Below are 19612 nucleotides of genomic sequence, written 5' to 3'. Positions count from 1 at the left end.
AAGACTTCTCTGACTGCTGTATTCGAAGCCACACCCCTTTCCATTTGCTGGCTGCTCTCCACCCTTTTTCTTGTTTTATTTTTCTCCAGAGCACTTATCACCAGCTGTCAAAATATCTATTTAACTTCTTTTGTTTACTGTCAGTCCCGCTCAACCCCTTAACTAGGATGTAAACTCCATAAAGGCAGAGATTTTTATCTATTTTGTTCACTGCTGTATTTCTGGTACCTATAGAATTTTTAGCATAAAGCAGGTTCCTGATAAAAACTTGCTGAATGCATGAATGACTCGCAAGTAACCATTCTATAAAAATATTAATTTCATAAACTTAGTTATTATATTTTGGGAGCAATCTATTTTTTCCTTAGCAAGTATCATTGGTGACTTCCAAGATCTGCACATTTTAAAGAATTGTTTCCATTTTTTAATCCTGAAAGTAGTTTTGGTTTGCATTTATTACTTAGGACATAGTCCATTCCTGGCAGAGGAAGAAATGTTCAAAATGGATTTATAATTGATAACATTTCTGTTATTATTACCGTGGGGCTGTGTGGTTATGAATGGCAGATGTGTTTTCTATTCACTGCGGCATGTGAATGCCAGGATCACTCCCTAGCCTCGAGTTTTCCTCCTTCATGGGGTCTCCTCCACCTAGAACGCCTCCCCTCTTTCTTTGCCTCAAGCATCCCTCTACCCACATTTCGTGCTCCGGCTCCTAAATGCTTCTCTTTTGTCTCAGATTTGGAGTTTTTCTTCCTCTCAGCCTAGACCCAGAGTGCTGTGTATCACTTTGCCATCTGGCTCTTTGTGTACATGTCTCCCTCACAAGACCGTAAGCTGTGCAGTCGCCTCTGCTCCCAGAGCTAATCAGGCACTTGGCCTTTCTAACCCTCCACTTCTGTAACTGCAATTCTTTGTAAATTGTATGTAAATCTAACCTAAAATAATCATAAATATTTTGTTAATTATTATGTTTGATGAATTATTTGTAATATGCATGCTGAAGTATTTGGGGGAAAGTATGCTGATGTCTGCAACTTACTTTGAAACGCATAAAAATAAGATGAATTTAGGAATAGAGAGATGGATGTACAAGTGGGTATGTGAAAAAGCAAATACAATAAGGTATAATTTCTAGAAATGTAGGTGGTGGGTATATTCACTGTATGATTCTTCAACTCTCTCAACGTTTTGCATGTTTGAAAATATTCATAATGAAATGTTAAAAGAAAACAGAAAACAAAAAAATGAGCAAGAAGTCATGCCACAGAAAAAGCAGGTTGGTTTTCTTTAAGTGCTTTGAAGCTTAAAACTCTAACTATGCACTGTTTTTCCCAAAGTAGTATTTTTCTCTTTTCTGCTTCCTTCTGTAATCCTCAAACAATAACAAACATGTATATATTTAATTTTAAAGCCAAAAGAAATCGTTTTTCTGGGAAAAGAAACCAATACTTAGAATAAGTTACTCGCCAAGGTTTCTGTTTGTTTTCTAATGAATACACTGCATTGAATGTAGGATGGAAAAACTTTAAATTAAACATTTGTAATATGTTGTTCAGTGATGTGTCACTTGTTTGATTTAGGCCTCTGTAAAAATTTGCAAGAGCTGAATGTCTCTGATTGTCCAACACTGACGGTGAGTATAAGAAGCTTATTTTACTGTTGTTTATGTAGATTTGGACTCACTACATTGGAGTGCTAATACACAGAGGTTTTGCCAAAATACATGTCTGTGTGCTCATTTAGGATTAAATATGGAAAAAAGCAAACTATGTTAAACATTGGCAAGAAATTTTATCCCACTTATATAATGCTATTATTAATCCTGTAGATAGATGTATGTCCAAGGTCGGAGTCTTTGGAAAGTGGAAACTATTCAACAATTACACACACATGAACTATATTTATATTTAAGGCCATATGTGTATGAGACAGAAAATTTGAGACCCAGCAGAAACAATAGGCTCATTTTCATGGTCTTCACGGTGGCAGTGCCAAAGAAGATGGAAATGAACATGTAACCCAAGCCATCTCCTTCTGTGTCCCTATCTCCAGGCTTTCTTCTGCCGCCTATCTGTCTTCCACCCTGTGAGCACATTACTACTCTTTCTAAAAGGTGGATCTGACCATTTTAGCCCCATTTCCCATCATTTATACACACACTCATCATCTACACTGTTGGATAAAGCTAAAGCTCTTGCAGATCCTCTGTGGTCTGCCTCTGCCTCCCTTTCCAGCCTCACATATTGAGCTTCAGTGACCAGAAACTTCTATGCTTTCTTTGCTGGTTCGCTTAGCTGCTTGTTGTTTTACCTTTGCTCAGGCTGTGCTCTTTGTTTGCAATACGCTTTCCCTTAGTCCTCAGGTGCTGCTTTCCTCTTTGGCTGGCTTGCCTTACTGGAGACTCCACTTCCTTTCCCAAGACACCACTGACTCCCAAGACAGGGTTTGCTGCTGCTCCTCTGGGTTCTTGTCATCAGTAGCCCTAATCACTGTGGTTCTAGCCCAAGAGGTCTGAAGGGTAGGAGATGTGTCTCACTTTGTCATAGTCACAGCACACAGCACACAAAACACAGTAAATACTCTATAATACAAAGTAGGGCAGAAGTAGGTTTACAGTTGTGAGTACATGAAACAGTTTATTCTTGTATTGTTATTTATTAATTCTTGTATTATTTTTCATATGAACAACTGTAAACCTACTCTTGCCCCATCCTGTATATGTTTAATGAATAAAACTATATGGAGATATCTAGTAAGTAGTGGACACTATTGGCTAGAACTTGAGATTCCGTGTTGGATTGACATCTGTGTATGTCCTGATTAACATTTCAAATAAATGAGATCAACTGTGAGAGAGAGAAGGTATGGGAAGAGAAGAGGACTGAGAATTGAACCTTGGAGAGTGCTTACTTAAGGAACAGTCAGAGAAGAAATAACAAAGGATCTTAAGGAGGAACAGTAAGAGAAGTAGGTTGAAAGCAGAGAAGCATCATAAAAGACAGAAGAGTGAAGCGTTTCAAAAGGAAGCTACCAAAGTGAGCAGGTGAGAAAAGGACTGAGCGGTGCCTCCTGGCTTTGAGAATTAGAAAGTGACTTGTAGCTTTTGCTAGAACAGTTTTCGTGGAACATTGGGGCAGAAATCTAATTGTATTGAACTGTGAAGTGGAGAAGAGGTAAGAAAATGAGGCATCAGGTATAAACTTACCATTTCAGAAAAGTGGCTAAGGGGGTGGCAGAAGGAAAGTAGAGGCAGGGAAACCTGTGTGAGGTTTATAAAACTGGTTGAAACTCACTTGAAGCAACTAATGCAGCAAGTCCCTGAGGAGATAGGAGGGACTGGAACAAAAGGCCTGGTGCTGTCATGCCCCCATTAAGCACCAGCTCCAGGGTGAAGGCCACACCCCTTGGCACAGGAGGAGACTTCCTGACCTGGGTCTTCCTTGCTGCCTTCTGGTCTCATCATTATTGTTCTTTCTTTCAAATTCCTACCGTGTTTTGTTCTTTCTGTGGATATTTTTAGTACCTACTATGTTTAAAGATATATAGGGAATTTATGTTATTTCATATAGGTGTTATAGGGATTTAAGGATGAATCCAGTTTCAGTTCTTGCCTTCAGGGAGATTCAGTTCTAAACTTTAATAAAAGTTCATATTCTTTAAATTTGGCTTTCTAATAGGACAGTCAAAGCAGTGCCATCTGCATTGAATTTGTGAACATCAAAATCTGTTCCAGTTTTAGAGTCTAATAATATGCAGAGAGGATCATTTTATCCAGTTATATTTTACTATTGTTTTTCCCTCTGAGACACAAATGGGAGACAAGTTTATATTTAAGGAGTTGGGTAACATTCATTCAAAAAGCTTTGATTTCTAAGGAGCTTGCCTTATGAATATATTCTCTTCCGACATATTCGAATGCTTTATAGACAGATTTATAAGCCATTCTGCAAAGTAGACATTCAAAACAGTTTTTGCATTTATGTGCTCCAACATTTGGAGAGTGAACCTTGACTTATTTTAAATATTAGTAGTAGGATGCATTTGAATTTTTTCCAAAGAAGAAAATTCAGAGAATGGGTTGTTTCCTCATATCAAAGGGAAAATCATATTCCTCTGATACATAAAGCGTACTCCATCTTTTCCTGGCCCCCAAATTTCCGTCTTCTCTGTTGCTGCCTATGTAACAGTGTATAAACCAGCTTTCTATCCTTTTCTTGCCCCATGTCAGCTGCATTTTTGCTGGAGTCTTCCAAAACGTCCATAATCACTTTAACATTTGACTGGTATCATATTTTTGAAGATAGATTTTGTTTGTATTAAACTCAAATGCCACACATTATGGCTGTTCTCTCCATTCCTCCTGGGAAAATTGTGCTGTAATTTCCACATAATTCCAAATCCTGCATTTTGGTGGTGGGGTATCTAGAAAAATTGCTGGCAGCTTGAAAGCAGCGGCAAGAGTCTAGTGTATATGGAAAGCCCCACCCTTGTGCTTCTGTGGCATTGGCACATAGAGCCTTTGCTAGAGCAGAACTGCAGTTTTGTAACTTAAAAAACAACCTGGGGTCCTTTCTGAGGTGTGGTTCACTGTCCCTGTAAATCAGCCAGTCCCTCTCCCATGTGATAGAAACTTGCCCTGAAGGATTTTGTTATTTTAATATCCATGACTTCAGGAAATAACTGAGAATAGAATGTTGAACATTGGTTATCCTTCTGAAAATAAACCTTTGTCCAGGGTGACCATATAGGCCATGCAGAATTCTTCCCCAAACCGCATCTCCTCACCAAGTGACAGTTCACCTCTTCCTGCAATGGCCTATTCTTTCCAGAATCTTTGTACCATAAATAATTAAAACAAGCTTACCACTTCAGTGTTCCTGGGGAGACTCATCAACCATCATTAAATAAAAACCTGCTGCTACTCATTCTAGAGCATTTTGTAAATAGTTACCCATATGAGAAGCAGCTCCGTTGCAATCAGACCTTGCAATTCATCTGGTCTTGTAAATGTCAATTTAGGGCTCATGCGTGAAGTCACTGTTTGTTTTCTCTCCCTCTCAGGTCACAGTCACACCATTCTCCTGCGCCTCGGTTTCAGCTGTCCGGGGGAGGGTCGCTTGAATCTTTGAGATTCTCCCCCACAGTACTCCCAACACTGAATTTCATGTTCAACATGTATGTAGACTGTATTTTACTTCAGGCCATCACAAACTTGCCATAAATTTGGTGAAAAACTCTTTAGCTGTTTTAATATATTCAGTAACAGAACCAAAGAAACTAATTACACACACATTCACATACCTACACATCTATATGTAATTATAGATGTATAAACATGGACTCATTTTTAATGAAGTCCAGTTGAGAGCATTTACTATTCCTGCATAATAATTTTAGTAAATTAAAAAAATTAATCCATTTTTAATCATTTTCATGCATCTGTAAGTCAGGAGTGTTCGACACTTTAACATGTCAGATCACATTACTTGTCACAGAGTTGAACTTGTAAGGATTCACATTTTAATGTATTATCATTGTGATGAAATGAGACTTTATTTCCAAAAAAAGGGAAAAGGGGGTAGTAATGGAGCTTCAAGCAAAATCATCCCCTTCTATGTAATTTGATTTACTACTAATATCAAAGACTATGAAGAGACTAAGTCATGCATATACTTTTTTTTTTTTTTTTTTTTTTTTTTTTTTGGAGCAGGAGAGAGATGATAGAGTAGCAAAGCCTGTTGGGCTTTGGTAAGATTCTTCTCTTTTTGTACAGGATGAATCAATGAGATACATTTCTGAGGGTTGTCCTGGAGTTCTGTATCTTAATCTATCTAACACAACTATCACCAACAGGACGATGAGGCTCCTACCAAGGTAATGTTTGCTTTATTTGTATTACACTGAAAATAATTATGCTTCCCTAGGCTCTGCTCGCTCCAGCATGCCCCAAAGGCAGTGCTCCTTTTACCAATGGCCCCATTCCTGTGCCATGGCTGTTTTGATAGCAGGACTGCTGCTTTCAAGTCCCCAAGCTGGTGTCTATCCTCTCCTTGTTTGGTGGGCCCAGGTCCTCTGCCTTAACCAGCAGTTTTGTGTCACTCTTTTAACAATGTGCCTAGCAGTTTGAGTTAGGCTCTGCTGTCTCTTTCTGGTCCCCACTCCTGGGCATGAATGCCAGGCCCCTTAATCAGAGCCTGGCGTCTGGGACTGCTCTCTCTACAATAGAATACCTTATACTCTGAGCACTGTGTTCCAGGTTCCCTGTTGCCATGCTCTGGTTACCTGTCGGGACCCCCACCACATTCAGGAACCCTGATTCTGGTTGTTTTTTTATGTATGGATTTTTGGCAGCCCTAGACACAGACGTTGCTTCTAAGCCAGCACTTCTTTGGAGTAGAAGGAAGAGAAGAACGCAAGACATCATCCCTAGAGTTAACAGAATATTCAAATTTATCACAAATTTATGTCATTCACTTATTCTGTATTTTCACCAAGGAAAGACTAATTAGGAAGAGTATATAATGATATAGGGAGAGATTCAAAGAACACTTTTAAACTATTGTGAAAGAACAAACCATTTTTGAGAGTCTTTGAAAAATAACAACAAGACATTTGGAAAAGCTTAGATAGAAAATTCTAGGCGGTAGTTTTCCTTATCTTCTGTCTCTAACCACTTGCTGGAAATGTGCACACCTAACAATAATGGTACGCCTTTCTTTGGAAGCCTGGAATCAGCCAAAATGGAAGGATACTATACAATGGAATATGGCAAGTTATCCCAATTTATTTCTGGATTGTTTAAATTTGAGAAAATGATGGGGAAAACAATTAATGAAGCAGATTAAATGTAAAAGTGTGTCATCTCCGTAGCTGCAACATTTTTAAGAGCACAAAAAACTTGAGAAATTTTATTTCATTATTATTTTCTTTTGGACCCTCAGTGCAGCCTAAACTTATGCCAAGAGTTCCCTAACAGACAGATGTATGCTCATGCACAAACCCCCAGCTTGAAGCTTATTAATCTTACAAAACACCAATTCCTCAACTGACCGCATGATTATTGAACTCTGACTTGAGCCCTGCCTGGTGTGGCTCAGTGCTTTGGGTGCAGGCCTGCAGACCGGAAGGTCACTCGTTCGATTCCCAGTCAGGACACATGCCTGGACTGCAGGCCACTTGGGGGCATGTGGGAGGCAACAGGTTGATGTTTCTCTCACACATCGACGTTTTTCTCCCTCTCTTTCTTTCTCCCTTTCCTTCTCTCTAGAAATGAATAAATAAAATCTTAAAACAAACAAACAAAAATGCCAGGAGGACAGAGCCAGTCTAAGATGTGTCTCTTTAAAAAAATAAATACATAAACTCTGACTTGAAGGATATGACCACTCCTGAGGTTTCTTAGCTAGAGAAATTTGCTACTATATCATGTAATTCTTGGAAGACCATAATGAAAAAAAATTCTTTTAATATTTAAAAACTATTATCTGATTTAGCAAAGAAGTCATATCATTAGTGGATGAATGCAGTCTGGATATACATCTTTGTTGATTCATGTTTGTTTATACAGTAATGTAAATAAAAATATTCATATTGAACTGTACCTATTTCTTAATTTTTCAAACTTTATCTTTATTTTTGGGTGAAAACTAGAAATATATAACGGAGTGGCAGATTTTATTTTTCTTTTGAGCTATTTATGTCAGAGTTTACCACTGTGTGAGAACTGATACTATTTATGACAAAAGCAAAATACTATTTATGTCAATCAGTTTGGCATTGTGTGAGAATTGATTATATGAAAATTACAATAGGGAGTAGTGTGTATTTTATTATTATTTGTAAGTTGTGCACTACACATCTTTTATAGCTGCAGTATAGTAAACATAAAACAGTAAGATATATAAATTTAGAGTAAATATGTATAAATTTATATACATAATTTTTGAAGTTCCATTGTTAGAAAATTACCCATATGCCAATACTTGGAGATAGAATAAATTAGAAACTAATTTATATTTTTACAATATTTAGCCTCCCTATCAGGAACATAGTATATTTCTAAATTTTTTCAAGTGTTCTTAAATGTCTGAATAAAATTTTATTTTATTCATATGGATAATTTTAAGAGTGTTATTCCTAGGTATCTCTTTAGTTGCCATTGTGAATGGTGTCCTTTATGATTGTATTTTCTCATTTTATTTTCTGGAGAGTTATTTTTGCACTTGGGTAGAGGTGCAGATATTTTTTAAAACTTTTCATTTGTATGATTGAATTGATCTCTTTCCTTTAATAATAAAAAATTGGGATATGAAATTACCTTTAAATAAGAATTCGGGAAAAGCTTATAAGATTTGATAAATTTTATTCTCATTTTTAAAGTATATTTTATTGATTAGGCTATTACAATAGTCCTATTTTTTTTCCTCTTTATCTCCCTAAGCCCTACAATCCCCCCTTACCCAAGCACCCCCCCATCCTTAGTTCATGTCTATGGGTCATACATATAAGTTCTTTGGCTTCTCTATTTCCTATACAACTGTTAACTTTCCCCTGTGTATTTTGTACCTACCAATTATGCTTCCTATTCCCTGTACCTTCTCCCCAATTCTTTCCCCCCCACTTCCCCACTGATAACCCTCCATGTGATCTCCATTTCTGTGATTCTGTTCCTGTTCTAGTTGTTTGCTTAGCTTTTTTTTTTTTGTTTGTTTGTTTTTTAGGTTCAGTTATTGATAATTGTGAGTTTGTTGTCGTTTTACTGTTCATAGTTTTGATCTTCTTCTTTTTCTTAGATAAATCCCTTTAACATCTCATATCATAAGGGCTTGGTGATGGTGAACTCCTTTAACTTGACCTTATCTGAGAAGCACTTTATCTGCCCTTCCATTCTAAATGATAGCTATGCTGGATAGAAGTGATGTTGGATGTAGATCCTTGCCTTTCATGACGTTGAATACTTCTTTTCAGCCCCTTCTTGCCTATAAGATTTCTTTTGATAAATCAGCTGATAGTCTTATGGGAACTCCTTTATAGGTAACTGTCTCCTTCTCTTTCTGCTTTTAAGATTCTCTCCTTATCTTTAACCTTGGGTAATGCAATTATGGTGTGCCTTGGTGTGTGCTTCCTTGAGTCCACCTTCTTTGGTAGTCTCTGAGTTTCCTGGACTTCCTGGAAAGTCTATTTCCTTGACCATATTGGGGAAGTTCTCCTTCATTATTTTTTCAAAGAAGTTTTCCATGTCTTGCTCTTCCTCTTCTCCTTCTGGCCCCCTATGACTCGGATGTTGGAACGTTTGAAGTTGTCCCTAAGTCTCTCCTCATGTTTTTGAATTCTTGTTTCTTCATTCTGTTCCAGCTGAATTTTTATTTTTTTTCCTTCTGTTCCAAATCATTGATTTGAGTCCCAGTTTCCTTCCCTTCACTGTTCGTTCCCTGTAGATTTTTATCTCACTTTGTATAGGCTTTGCTTTTTCCTCTATTTTGTGTCCATACTCAATTGTTTCTGTGAGCATCCTGATTACCAGTGTTTTCAACTCTACATCTGATAGGTTGACTATCTCCTTGTTTGTTAGTTCTTTTTCTGGAGTTTTGATCTGTTGTTTCAGTTTGGCCATAGTTATTTGTTTTGTGTTCCTGTTACATTGTAAGGAGAGGAGCCTTAGGTATTCACCAGGGCAGAGCTACCCACTTGGCTGCTGTGTGGCGCTGTATGTGGCAGAGGGATCTGAGAGGGAACAATGATGCTTGCTGGGCTCTTGGCGGCTTTAAGTCACTTCCCCCACTTTCCACAAGCAAATTGGGCCCTTCTGGTGCTGATTCCTGGATGGGTGGGTTTGTGTACGTTCTAAGATCCTATAGGTCTCTTCAACGAACTCTCCTGTGGAGCTGGGAGTTTCTGCCACCACTGCAATCCCCACAGGTTTTTACAGCAGGAGGTTTTGAGGCTTTAGTTCCCCATGTTGGAACCCTGGGTTGTGTGGTCTGTCTCGCTCCCCAATTGTTCCTTCTAGCTTATTGGCACCAAATGTAGGACCATCCAGTCTGCCAGCCACCACCTAGCTTTCCTGGTCCTTCGCCTTGCCATGAGTCTTCTCTGCCCTGGCTGCCTGTCTCCACCCCTCCTACCAGTCTGGATGAATGTTTCTTCTTTAACTCCTTAGTTGTCAGACTTCCATACAGTTAGATATTCTGGCAGTTCTGGTTGTTTTCTGTTTTTAAATTTGTTGTTGTCCTTCTTTTGATTGTGTGAGGAAGTAAAGCATATTTACCTCTGCCTCCCTCTTGGCCAGGAGTCTCTAAATAATCTATTCTCATTTTCTAAAAAAACTGTATATATTAGATTTTCTCTTTAACCAAATAATTATCTAGAAGAGAATTTTTGGTTCCAAGTGGCTGAAGTTTCTTTTATTAAGATGCTGTTTTTAATTTCTAGCTTTGTGCTCTACAGTCAAGAAATATAGATTGAATTATTTCTACTTTTTATAATTTATTGAGGTTTCTTGGTGGATAGTTTTTATAATCAATTTCAGTAAATCATCCATGACTGTTTAAAACAAGAAAGTTTCAGAGAACATTTTCCTCTGTGTGTGTGTGTGTGTGTGTGTGTGTGTGTGTATAACAAATTCTTGATCTGTCATAGTATAATAGTGATACACTAGTCTGTGATAATAATCAAGATTTCTTTAGTTTATTTTAATGTCATTGTTTTATACATAAAGATAAAACAAGTAGTACATTGCATTATCAACTGTAGCATTTATTCACACAAAATTATATTCTTTACCCTGGTCATTGTTTCTTTATCTTAAATACTTTATTTGCTATCAATACAGTTACTTCTGTTTTCTTTTGCTTGTGCTTTGTGGAATAACTTTATGTACATACATCAGCGTTTTTAACCTCTGTGTCACTGGATTTTGTCTTTATATGCAGCATATATCTAATTTCTATTTATAAAATCTTCAGCTTCTTTGCCTTTGTAAAAGGGTGGATTAAAAGATTACTATTTCTTGTAAAAATTGAGTGTATGGTCTTATTTTTATCATCTTGCTTTGTGTTTTTGATTTTTTAATTTTTATGTTACTGTGCTCATTCCTGCCTTTTGCATATAAACTGTTGTTCACTTTCATAATCTAAAGGTATTTCAAAAGTATGTACATGTTCTGTTGTGTATCCTAACTAGCAGCTATTTGTATGTTTTTTAAGAGCATGATTTAACATGTTCTTTGATAATTTTCTCTAATTATCAAAGTTACAATGAAACAATGACCTTGACTCTTCCTGTGTTAGACAAGAGATCTAATATGTTTATTTCTCCCTTGTACATGATGCCCTTCCATTTCTACTCCCTTGTATGTAAACACATACTAATCAAAATTTGTGTTAATCATTTAATTTCCTCTCAATACTGATTTTTTGGTGTTCATACTCAATAATATAATCATATTTGTAATGACTATGTAGTTTTAACTCTAGTTTTGTCATTCATTGATGGTCTATTTGTTCCAAAATTTCCTTTTTCTTTAATTTTGATTTTGACTCATCCTATAATAACTGGAAATATAGTTTTAAAAACTTTTTATCTGGAAAGATGTGCAAGTGTTTGATTTACAGCCATTGCTTTCTGAAAATGACTTTCCATTGTCCCGGAAGATGAATAACAACTTCTCTTGGTGTGCAGTTCTTGAATCATGTCTCCTTTTATCCTTAAAACCTTACAAATGTAGTTCCACAATCTTGAAATCCTGCTTAAAGAGAAGTCTAAAGCCAACTTGATTTTTCTTTTGTTCCTTTATTGGTAACCTATTATTTTTCTGCCAAGTTGCTTCCAAGAAATTTCTTTTCTCTGAGAAACTAAAAAACGTTTTCCAAGTTTAATTGTATTCTTTCAATTAATTTTTCTGAAATATAGCAAAACGTTTGAACATTAAAACTTAGCTATTTTCTCAGCCAAGGAAGGTATTTTTCTTTTTAATGCTTCTATTCCATTTGTTCCCGTTTTATCTTAAGAATCTCCTTTTATATTTCGATCAAATTTTTATTCCTGTCCTTCAAAGCTGTCATCTTCTCTTCTCATTCTTACCTCTGTATAATTTTCCTCAGCATACTAAATTCCCTATATCAATAGTTCTCAAAGTGTGTTCCAAGAATAGCAGTGTTTGGGTATATGTTTAATAGCTGACAGAGAATGGGGATGTTCTGATTTGTAGAATTTACTGATTTCTGTGGTGTAAGTAAATACTTCTACCACGGCCAATTTTAAGCTAGCAACGTGAAGTCACTGAATGTGGAGTTCGGAAGAGATGCTCAATAAATTCTCATGAGCTAGACTTCTTTAAGGTTCTCTAATCCTATAAAACATTAGTTACTACTTTTCTTAAGACATTCCATATTAAACTATAAAATTGTATAAATATATGTGCATGTATGAATGTGTATGTGTGGGGCAACAGATAGGAAAATAGGACCAAAATGAGAATTTTGTTATGATTTTAACTTTTAGTTCTTGCTATTGAGAGAACATTTAGGACAAATGCTACCCTATACTGATGGGATTGGGGGTTTTTTTGGCCATATAAAAAATGTACACTTACTTTCTTGTCATGAGAAAAATGCATTTCATGATGAGTCTCTATTTTTGCTTTGTTCTCCACTGTTTCAAACATGCTTGGGTATGCAAAAGTGTTCTTTAAGCTATAAATAACCAGAGGCATGTTTGTTGCTGCTGTCATTCACTCTCCAGTGCCATTAGTATTTCTTTCCAAAGAAATCATTTGCCAGAAGAAAGATGTAATTTGTTTGGCCTTCTTGGTGGCATTGATTTGCCAGTTTTTTATCTGAATATTTTTCCTCACTTTTGGGGGGCTTTGCTCAGTTTTCCTAAGTTCAAAACAAGGGCTGTCCAAAGCACATGACCATTCCGGAACATTTTTGTTTCTAAATATTTCCTGAATGAAACCCCCACTCAGCACCTCATCTGGCTCAGCATCCTGATGCTTCAGCCTCTGGTCTCTTTTCTCCTCAGTCTGCTTTGCCTTATGCTGCAAGAAGTACCCTCCAGGAATAATCATTTTACCATGTCTTTGACTTGTTTGAAGTCTAGACTCTTCCCTTACTGTCCCTTAACATTATCTGATCAAGCTTATCTGCCCAGGTTTTCCAAGGGAAGTGCTTAACTCTGGTCATCTGATTGCTACTTGCTTCTCTTTCTCCACAGCTAGAGTGCCTTTCTCCTCACCTGTGCCAATCCACAGCCCTCACATCTCCTGTCACAACATCTACCGAAAGTCTCTGGTGGTTTTTCCTTTTCCTAAATTCTAATAGCAGCATTCATTTGCTTATTCACCATGTACTGATGAACTACGATGTGTGAGGCATTCTAGGCAAACAGTGATGACTAAAGCTATTATGATTTTTGCTCCTCAATGGAGCATTATATGCCATAGTGGCATGGTGCCCCATTATTTTTCATATAGATGAATTGATTCTTCAGCTGGCTTGGAAATTTCTTACTGGCAGGCATTCTCATGTTCTATAATCTCACCAATGCCCATCAGAGTGGGGCAGAGAGAGGAAGTCATTGCCTGGACCAGACATCCTCAAGGTCTACTCTGTACATAGGAGGTCAAATCACTGCATTTGGATTTTCTGTAGGAATTTTATTATGCAAAACTGCCTCTGTGAGACTAAAGAGCCCAATGCTTAACTCAAAAGAATTCATATGTAAATTCTCTCTTTTGTGGGCTGGGCCTTGTGAAAATAAAAACAATATATATTTTTAAAGAAAGGCTTGTCTTGGTGATTTTTCAGATACATTTTTGGTAAAAAACCTAGTAATTCTACATTCCTTACAGTAGTGACTGCCTCAGGCATTGGAGATCTAATACAAAAGGCCTCAATTCTTTATGAAAACAGCCAGAACAATGGAGAAAAATTATCTCTGTAGTTTCTATAAGAATTGTGATTTCTTAAAGATTATTGTAACAGTAGAAAAATAAATAACGAACAGAAACTTTCTCCTTACATAATGAAGTTTTAGTGATTAAATAATTAGGAAAAGATGAACATTGACTGCAAACACTGCCTCAAAGGGGAATCAGAATTATATAGTTGTTTCTGGGTTGGGAAAATTATGAACCAGATTTTACTGAAGTAATGGACACATTTCTTTGCCAAAATTCAAAATAAAAAGCAGCAATATTGCATAAAATTTGCCGAATTTGCCAAATTTGCAATTTCACCATCAACTGATACTTTTCCCATCCGCAGCAGTTTTAAATCTGCAGCCCCGTAAATCCCTAGAAAGGCCTGCCTACAGGGCCATTCCAGATTCCTGTGTTGTGATTTCAAACTGATGGTTCCCATGAGGTTCCACTTTGAAGAGAGCCATCTAGAGACTCTCAATCTGGGAGTCATTTTCTCTAATGAATACCTCTTTTGCCAAAGCCAAAGTTCTTAACCTGGAACCAATGGATCCCCCAAGGGGACCAGGAATAAAATTCAGAGGTTCCATGAATTTTGATGAAGAAAAAAAATATGTATTTTCACTAAGCTCTAATTGAAATGTAGGTAAAAATTTAGAGTAGTTAATAGCAGTCCCTGGGACTCTTTCTACCATATAAATCACAAATGTTTTCTTATCACAAATATTTTCTTATACTTATTACAAATATTTCAAAACATCATTGGCAGTCATCACTACTTCCAAAGTCATGGTAATTGTTAGACATCTACTAGACTATATATTACTTCATTCGTTTGGTTTTAAAAATATTTTGATAATGACTTTCAATATGATTGGCTGCATTAGTGATCATCAGCATTTTATTCTATGCATTAGTAACAGTATGCTGACAAATGGTCCATAGATCCATAAGGTATCTGACACACGAAAAGTTAAGAACTCCTAGCTCAATTCCCATTTTTGGTATCTGATAACTGATCATATGGACTTTAAGAAGTTGAAGAATAGGCCTGGAACAGATTTCAATAGATTTGAATATGCATGATCTTATAATAAACAATTTCATCACTATAGTTAAAGAAAGGCTAATTGATTACAAGCTGAAAAATGGGATGAGAACAGTCTGCAAATGAGTGGGCAACACATGAAAGGAGTAAAAACTACATCAGAAACTGTCAGTCTCATTGGAGTTAAAACAAATTAAACATGGCATTACCACCCTGACCAAAAAGAGGGTGTAGATGCAATGTGAGGTTCCTCGAACTCCTGGAGTCAGTTTTAAGCAGCACACTTATCAGATGAGTATCTATTCCATTAAGTGGAAGAAGATAGTACAAGCTTCATGAGAACAATTAATATGTTACATGAGGTAGTAGCGATAAAAACAATATATATTTTTATTTTATTTTATTTTTAAAATTAATTAATTTATTTTTTCAAATACATTTGTCTCTGCCTTCCCCCCACCCTTTCCCCCTGCCCCTCCCCCCTCTCCCTCCCTCAATCTTTCCCCACTTTGGCTTTGTACATGAGTCCTTGCTATATGTTCCTTGACTTGCCCCTTCCCTTCCCCCCTCCCCAACCCCTCTCTCCTTCTCTCTTGTCTCTGTTGGTTTCTTTTTTTTTTTTTTTTCAGTGTTGCTGGTCTTATTTTCCTTGCATCTTTGTTTTGTCAGTTAAGTTCTGCTTATAGGTGAGATCATATGGTATTTGTCTTTCGCCCCCTGGCTTATTTCGCTTAGCATAATGCTCTCCAGTTCCATCCATGCTGTTGCGAAGGGTAGTAGTTCTTTCTTTCTTTCTGCTGTGTAGTATTCCATTGTGTAAATGTACCATAGTTCTTTGATCCAATCATCTACTGATGGGCATTTAGGCTGCTTCCAACACTAGGCTATTGTAAATTGTGCTGCTATGAACATTGGGGTGCATAGGTTCTTTTGAATTGGTGTTTTGGGATTCTTAGGGTATAGTCCCAGCAGGGGAATCACTGGATCAAAAGGTAGTTCCATTTTTAGCTTTTTGAGGAAATTCCGCACTACTTTCCACAAACAATATATATTTTTAAAGCCTCCACTATATCCCTGTTGTTTTTAATCATTGAAAATCAGTCTCAGTATAATACTATTACATCTATGTTCTCATGTAGTTGTCACACATCTAAAAGGAAATAGCAGACAGGATTATACCCATGCTAAAGGTGAGAAAAACTGAGCTTCAGTAAAACTGGAGGCCCACAGTTGGTCATGGTTTAAAAAGAAAAGAACAAAGACGATAGTATAGTCTCTACTTAACAAATGCAGAAACAATCTCTTAGAGGTTAGGGAAATTGCAGTAAGCGTCAGGGCTGGGATTTGAATTCAATTTGGTCTGATTCCAAAACCCTGTGTATTTTCCATTGTGTCCAGCTGCCTGCCTCACTACTCCTTTCTCCGAATTAGAGAGCTAAAGGTTGTTTGAAATGACATCCATTACCCCCACCCCCAGCCCCAGAAAACTACTTTACTCAGCTGAATCACAAGGGTATACTCCAGGGATAGGAAAATAAAGCATTTCCAAACTTTGGTATAGTTCTTAGTTAACTAAAGGGATCTGGGAGAGGTGGGACTTGTCTTTGGGATGTTAGTGCTGCTTTTTCCCTCCCATGCCTGCCCACCCAGCCCCTGGGGAATCCAAAAGGCGTCCCTTTCTGAGCTGCTGAATCTCACAGGCACAGCAATTACCAGACAGCATCTGTGTTCTGAACTAAATGACTCTTCATGGACTGTGAGAGGGAAACTCAAGAGCTGGAAAATTTTTATTTTTAAATACAGTTAATAGGTTTGGTAGTTAATGCATGTAAAAAGCTATTGTTCAGGAACAGGGATGTATAACAGAACTCACCAGGACTCTAGAAGACCACAGGCAATTTGACCTTTGTGCCCCAGGACTGCAAGCCATCAAGATGGTATCTGAGCCTTTTGTGCTCCAGGCAGAGATACAGCCTTACTTGGGCTACAACTTTTATCTGATTAATCTTTTCCCTGAATTCCAAACCCCTAACCTACCTTTTTTCCTGAATTCCAAATCCCTTACCTACACTTTTCTTCCTATTAAAAAAAAAAAAGTGTAAGATGGTCTTTTAGGGGACATAACCTGCTGTCTTCTCAGATCGCCAGCCATCTGAATAAAACGCCCCTGAAGAGTCAATCCTTTTCTCTACTTAATGTTCTGGTGGTGACAGGCAGCACGAACCCTGACTTTCCCGGTTTCAGTTGTATCGTGTACATGTGCTTTTCAAATTTTCGGAATAAATCTGATTAATGGTCAATGCTTGTATATCTTATTTCCCATTTATGTGAAGGTAAACATTATTAGTCATTTGTGGGCTTTTGCTGGACAGAGAGGCATCTCCTTTTACTTTTGTTCTTTTTGCTTTCTCATTTGATGTTAAACTGTTGCAGATCACAAACCAAGAGCATGCTGTTAATTTCATTACAAGAGCAGGCAGTAGTGGGAGTTCTTGTACTTTTAAAAAATGCCCTGCTTAAGAGAGTTTGGAAAATTGTCCACAGAGAGTCCTCAAACTGTGAGCCCTTTCATAGTAGTAGAGGCTTATTCTAATTACTTTTCTTTTTTCTGGAAGGTCTCATTTTGGTTGTGGTGGTAATGTCATATTCAATCAGTTTCAACTCCAGTGAGATGGATAAGTTTCTGGTGTAGTTTTTATCCCTCTCCTGTGTTTCCCACTCATTTGCAAACTGTTCTTAACCCAAATCATTTTTTTTATTGTTGACCCTATTACCGATGTTCCCCATTTCTCCCCTTCCGCCCCTTCCACTCAGCCCCCACTTTACCACATTGTTGTCTGTGTCCATGGGCTATGCATGTATGTTCTTCTTAACCCATTTTTAAGCTCTATCAGTTAGTCATCTTTAACTGTAGTTATGAAACTGTTACCAAATCATCCATATTCACATCTATCTTTTCAAACTATTTGCTGATCATGTGCATTTTAAGAGCCTGTTGTGTTCAACTTTTCCTCTTTTCTGCCCAAATCCTCACTCTCATGTAACAGTTAATCATCATTTTAATGTTTATAAAGGGTTTGTCTTTCTAGACATTTTGCACATTATTTTAGTGCTCCAAAGATAAAACCTAAATGCAACAAATAGGCAAACTCTGTAACTTTGCTTTCAAAAACAATCTGACTTAACAAACAATATGAATGCACAAATCTCCCTCCTCCCAAACGTTTATCTCAATCAGCTTTCTTAAAAATATAGGCATATCTTTATTTTCATTTGAAATATAGTTAGGCATTATCTGATATGATTCTGCAATCTCCTTAACAAGAAGAAAATTAACAAGGTTCAACTATTGAATATTTGTGAGAGAAAAATTAATTTAGTTTTACTGCTTTTTGTCATAGTGGCTAAAGAAAAATGTGAGAAAATAACTATATTCACTTTTCTCCCTCTCCTCTCACACTGTCTTTTCAGGCACTTCCCCAATTTACAGAATCTTAGTTTGGCTTACTGCAGAAAGTTCACAGACAAAGGGTTACGGTACCTGAATTTAGGGAATGGATGCCACAAGCTCATCTATTTGGACCTTTCTGGCTGCACTCAGGTTTGTCTTTTCAGTCTTCTCTTTCCTGCAGCAGGCGAGGAAGTCCTCCGGAGATACTAACACTGTGCACAGACTGCAGCACACTTTTCAGAGGTTTTAAATTACATAACCACAGCTGCTTAAATTTCCCCCAGGATTGCTACTATAGGCTCTTGGCTTCCTTCCACTGCAGCGTCACACCCACATAAAGGCAGAGCTGATTGGATGATGAGACGGACCACTTCTGTGTAGATACTCTGAACAGTTATAATACCAACCTCCAAATCTTGAAACTTTAGAATTGCTACCAAGACACACACACACAAAAGAGAAACCTTTTTGAGGGAGAATTTTGCATGAATTTTCTGAAAAGTCAATTAGCTCCCACAGGGTCTCTCAAAGAATAAATAGTTGTAGGTAAAAGACCTCAAAAGTAAAAAAAGGTACAACAAATACTGCAATTTAAAAAATTGCACTATATCCTTAGGCTAAATAACCTGCAGATTTGAGACCTATATGGAGAAGTATTTAAGTTTGAAAAAACCAGATTAAAGCAATTGGGCAGGAAATAGGATGGAGTAGTGGAGGGTAGGACATGGAACTTTGGAAATAAGTGCTGCCTCATTGATAGTTTCTTCTGCTCCATTTTGGTAGATATGAGTCATAATTCTTTTAACTTCTCTTCTTCCACCTCTCTGTGTATTTTTATTCATATTAGCAGCATAGTATGTCCATCATTCTCTGAGAACATATAATAGCAGAGATGAAACTGGCTGGATTATTGATAATTACCATTGATTGAGCTGTTACTGTTACCAAACAGGAGCCTGTCTCTAAGTGGGTCTGCTTAGGGCTGGCTGTAGTGTGTGGGTCTTTGACTTTGTGTAGGAAAGATTTCACAACACAAATCCAGGTGACTATGAGGATACATTTATTAAAGTTTGGGACAGTGAAACAAGGAAAGGCTTGGCATAGAAGGATCAACAGGAGAGCCTCGGCTGGGCTGCCTTAGCTCACTGGGCAGTCAGAGAAAGGGGGCTTCTAGGGCCATGGTCTCCAC

The 19612-nt window shown here is 37.3% G+C and overlaps 1 protein-coding gene across 1 annotated transcript in view; it reads left to right on the top strand.

The window, feature by feature from the left end:
* Positions 1-19612, top strand: part of FBXL13 (F-box and leucine rich repeat protein 13) — a 234885-nt gene that overhangs the window by 98434 nt on the left and 116839 nt on the right. Inside the window, exons 7-9 of the mRNA XM_054564349.1 lie at positions 1584-1636; positions 5777-5877; positions 18444-18573. Coding sequence (XP_054420324.1) covers positions 1584-1636; positions 5777-5877; positions 18444-18573 — 284 coding nt within the window. The remainder of the gene's footprint in view (positions 1-1583; positions 1637-5776; positions 5878-18443; positions 18574-19612) is intronic.

The sequence above is a fragment of the Pteronotus mesoamericanus genome, unplaced genomic scaffold (assembly GCF_021234165.1).
Source record: "Pteronotus mesoamericanus isolate MK-2021 breed Mesoamerican mustached bat unplaced genomic scaffold, CSHL_Meso_final scaffold_85, whole genome shotgun sequence".
NCBI lineage: Eukaryota > Metazoa > Chordata > Mammalia > Chiroptera > Mormoopidae > Pteronotus > Pteronotus mesoamericanus.
This window is presented reverse-complemented; position numbering and strand designations above follow the sequence as displayed.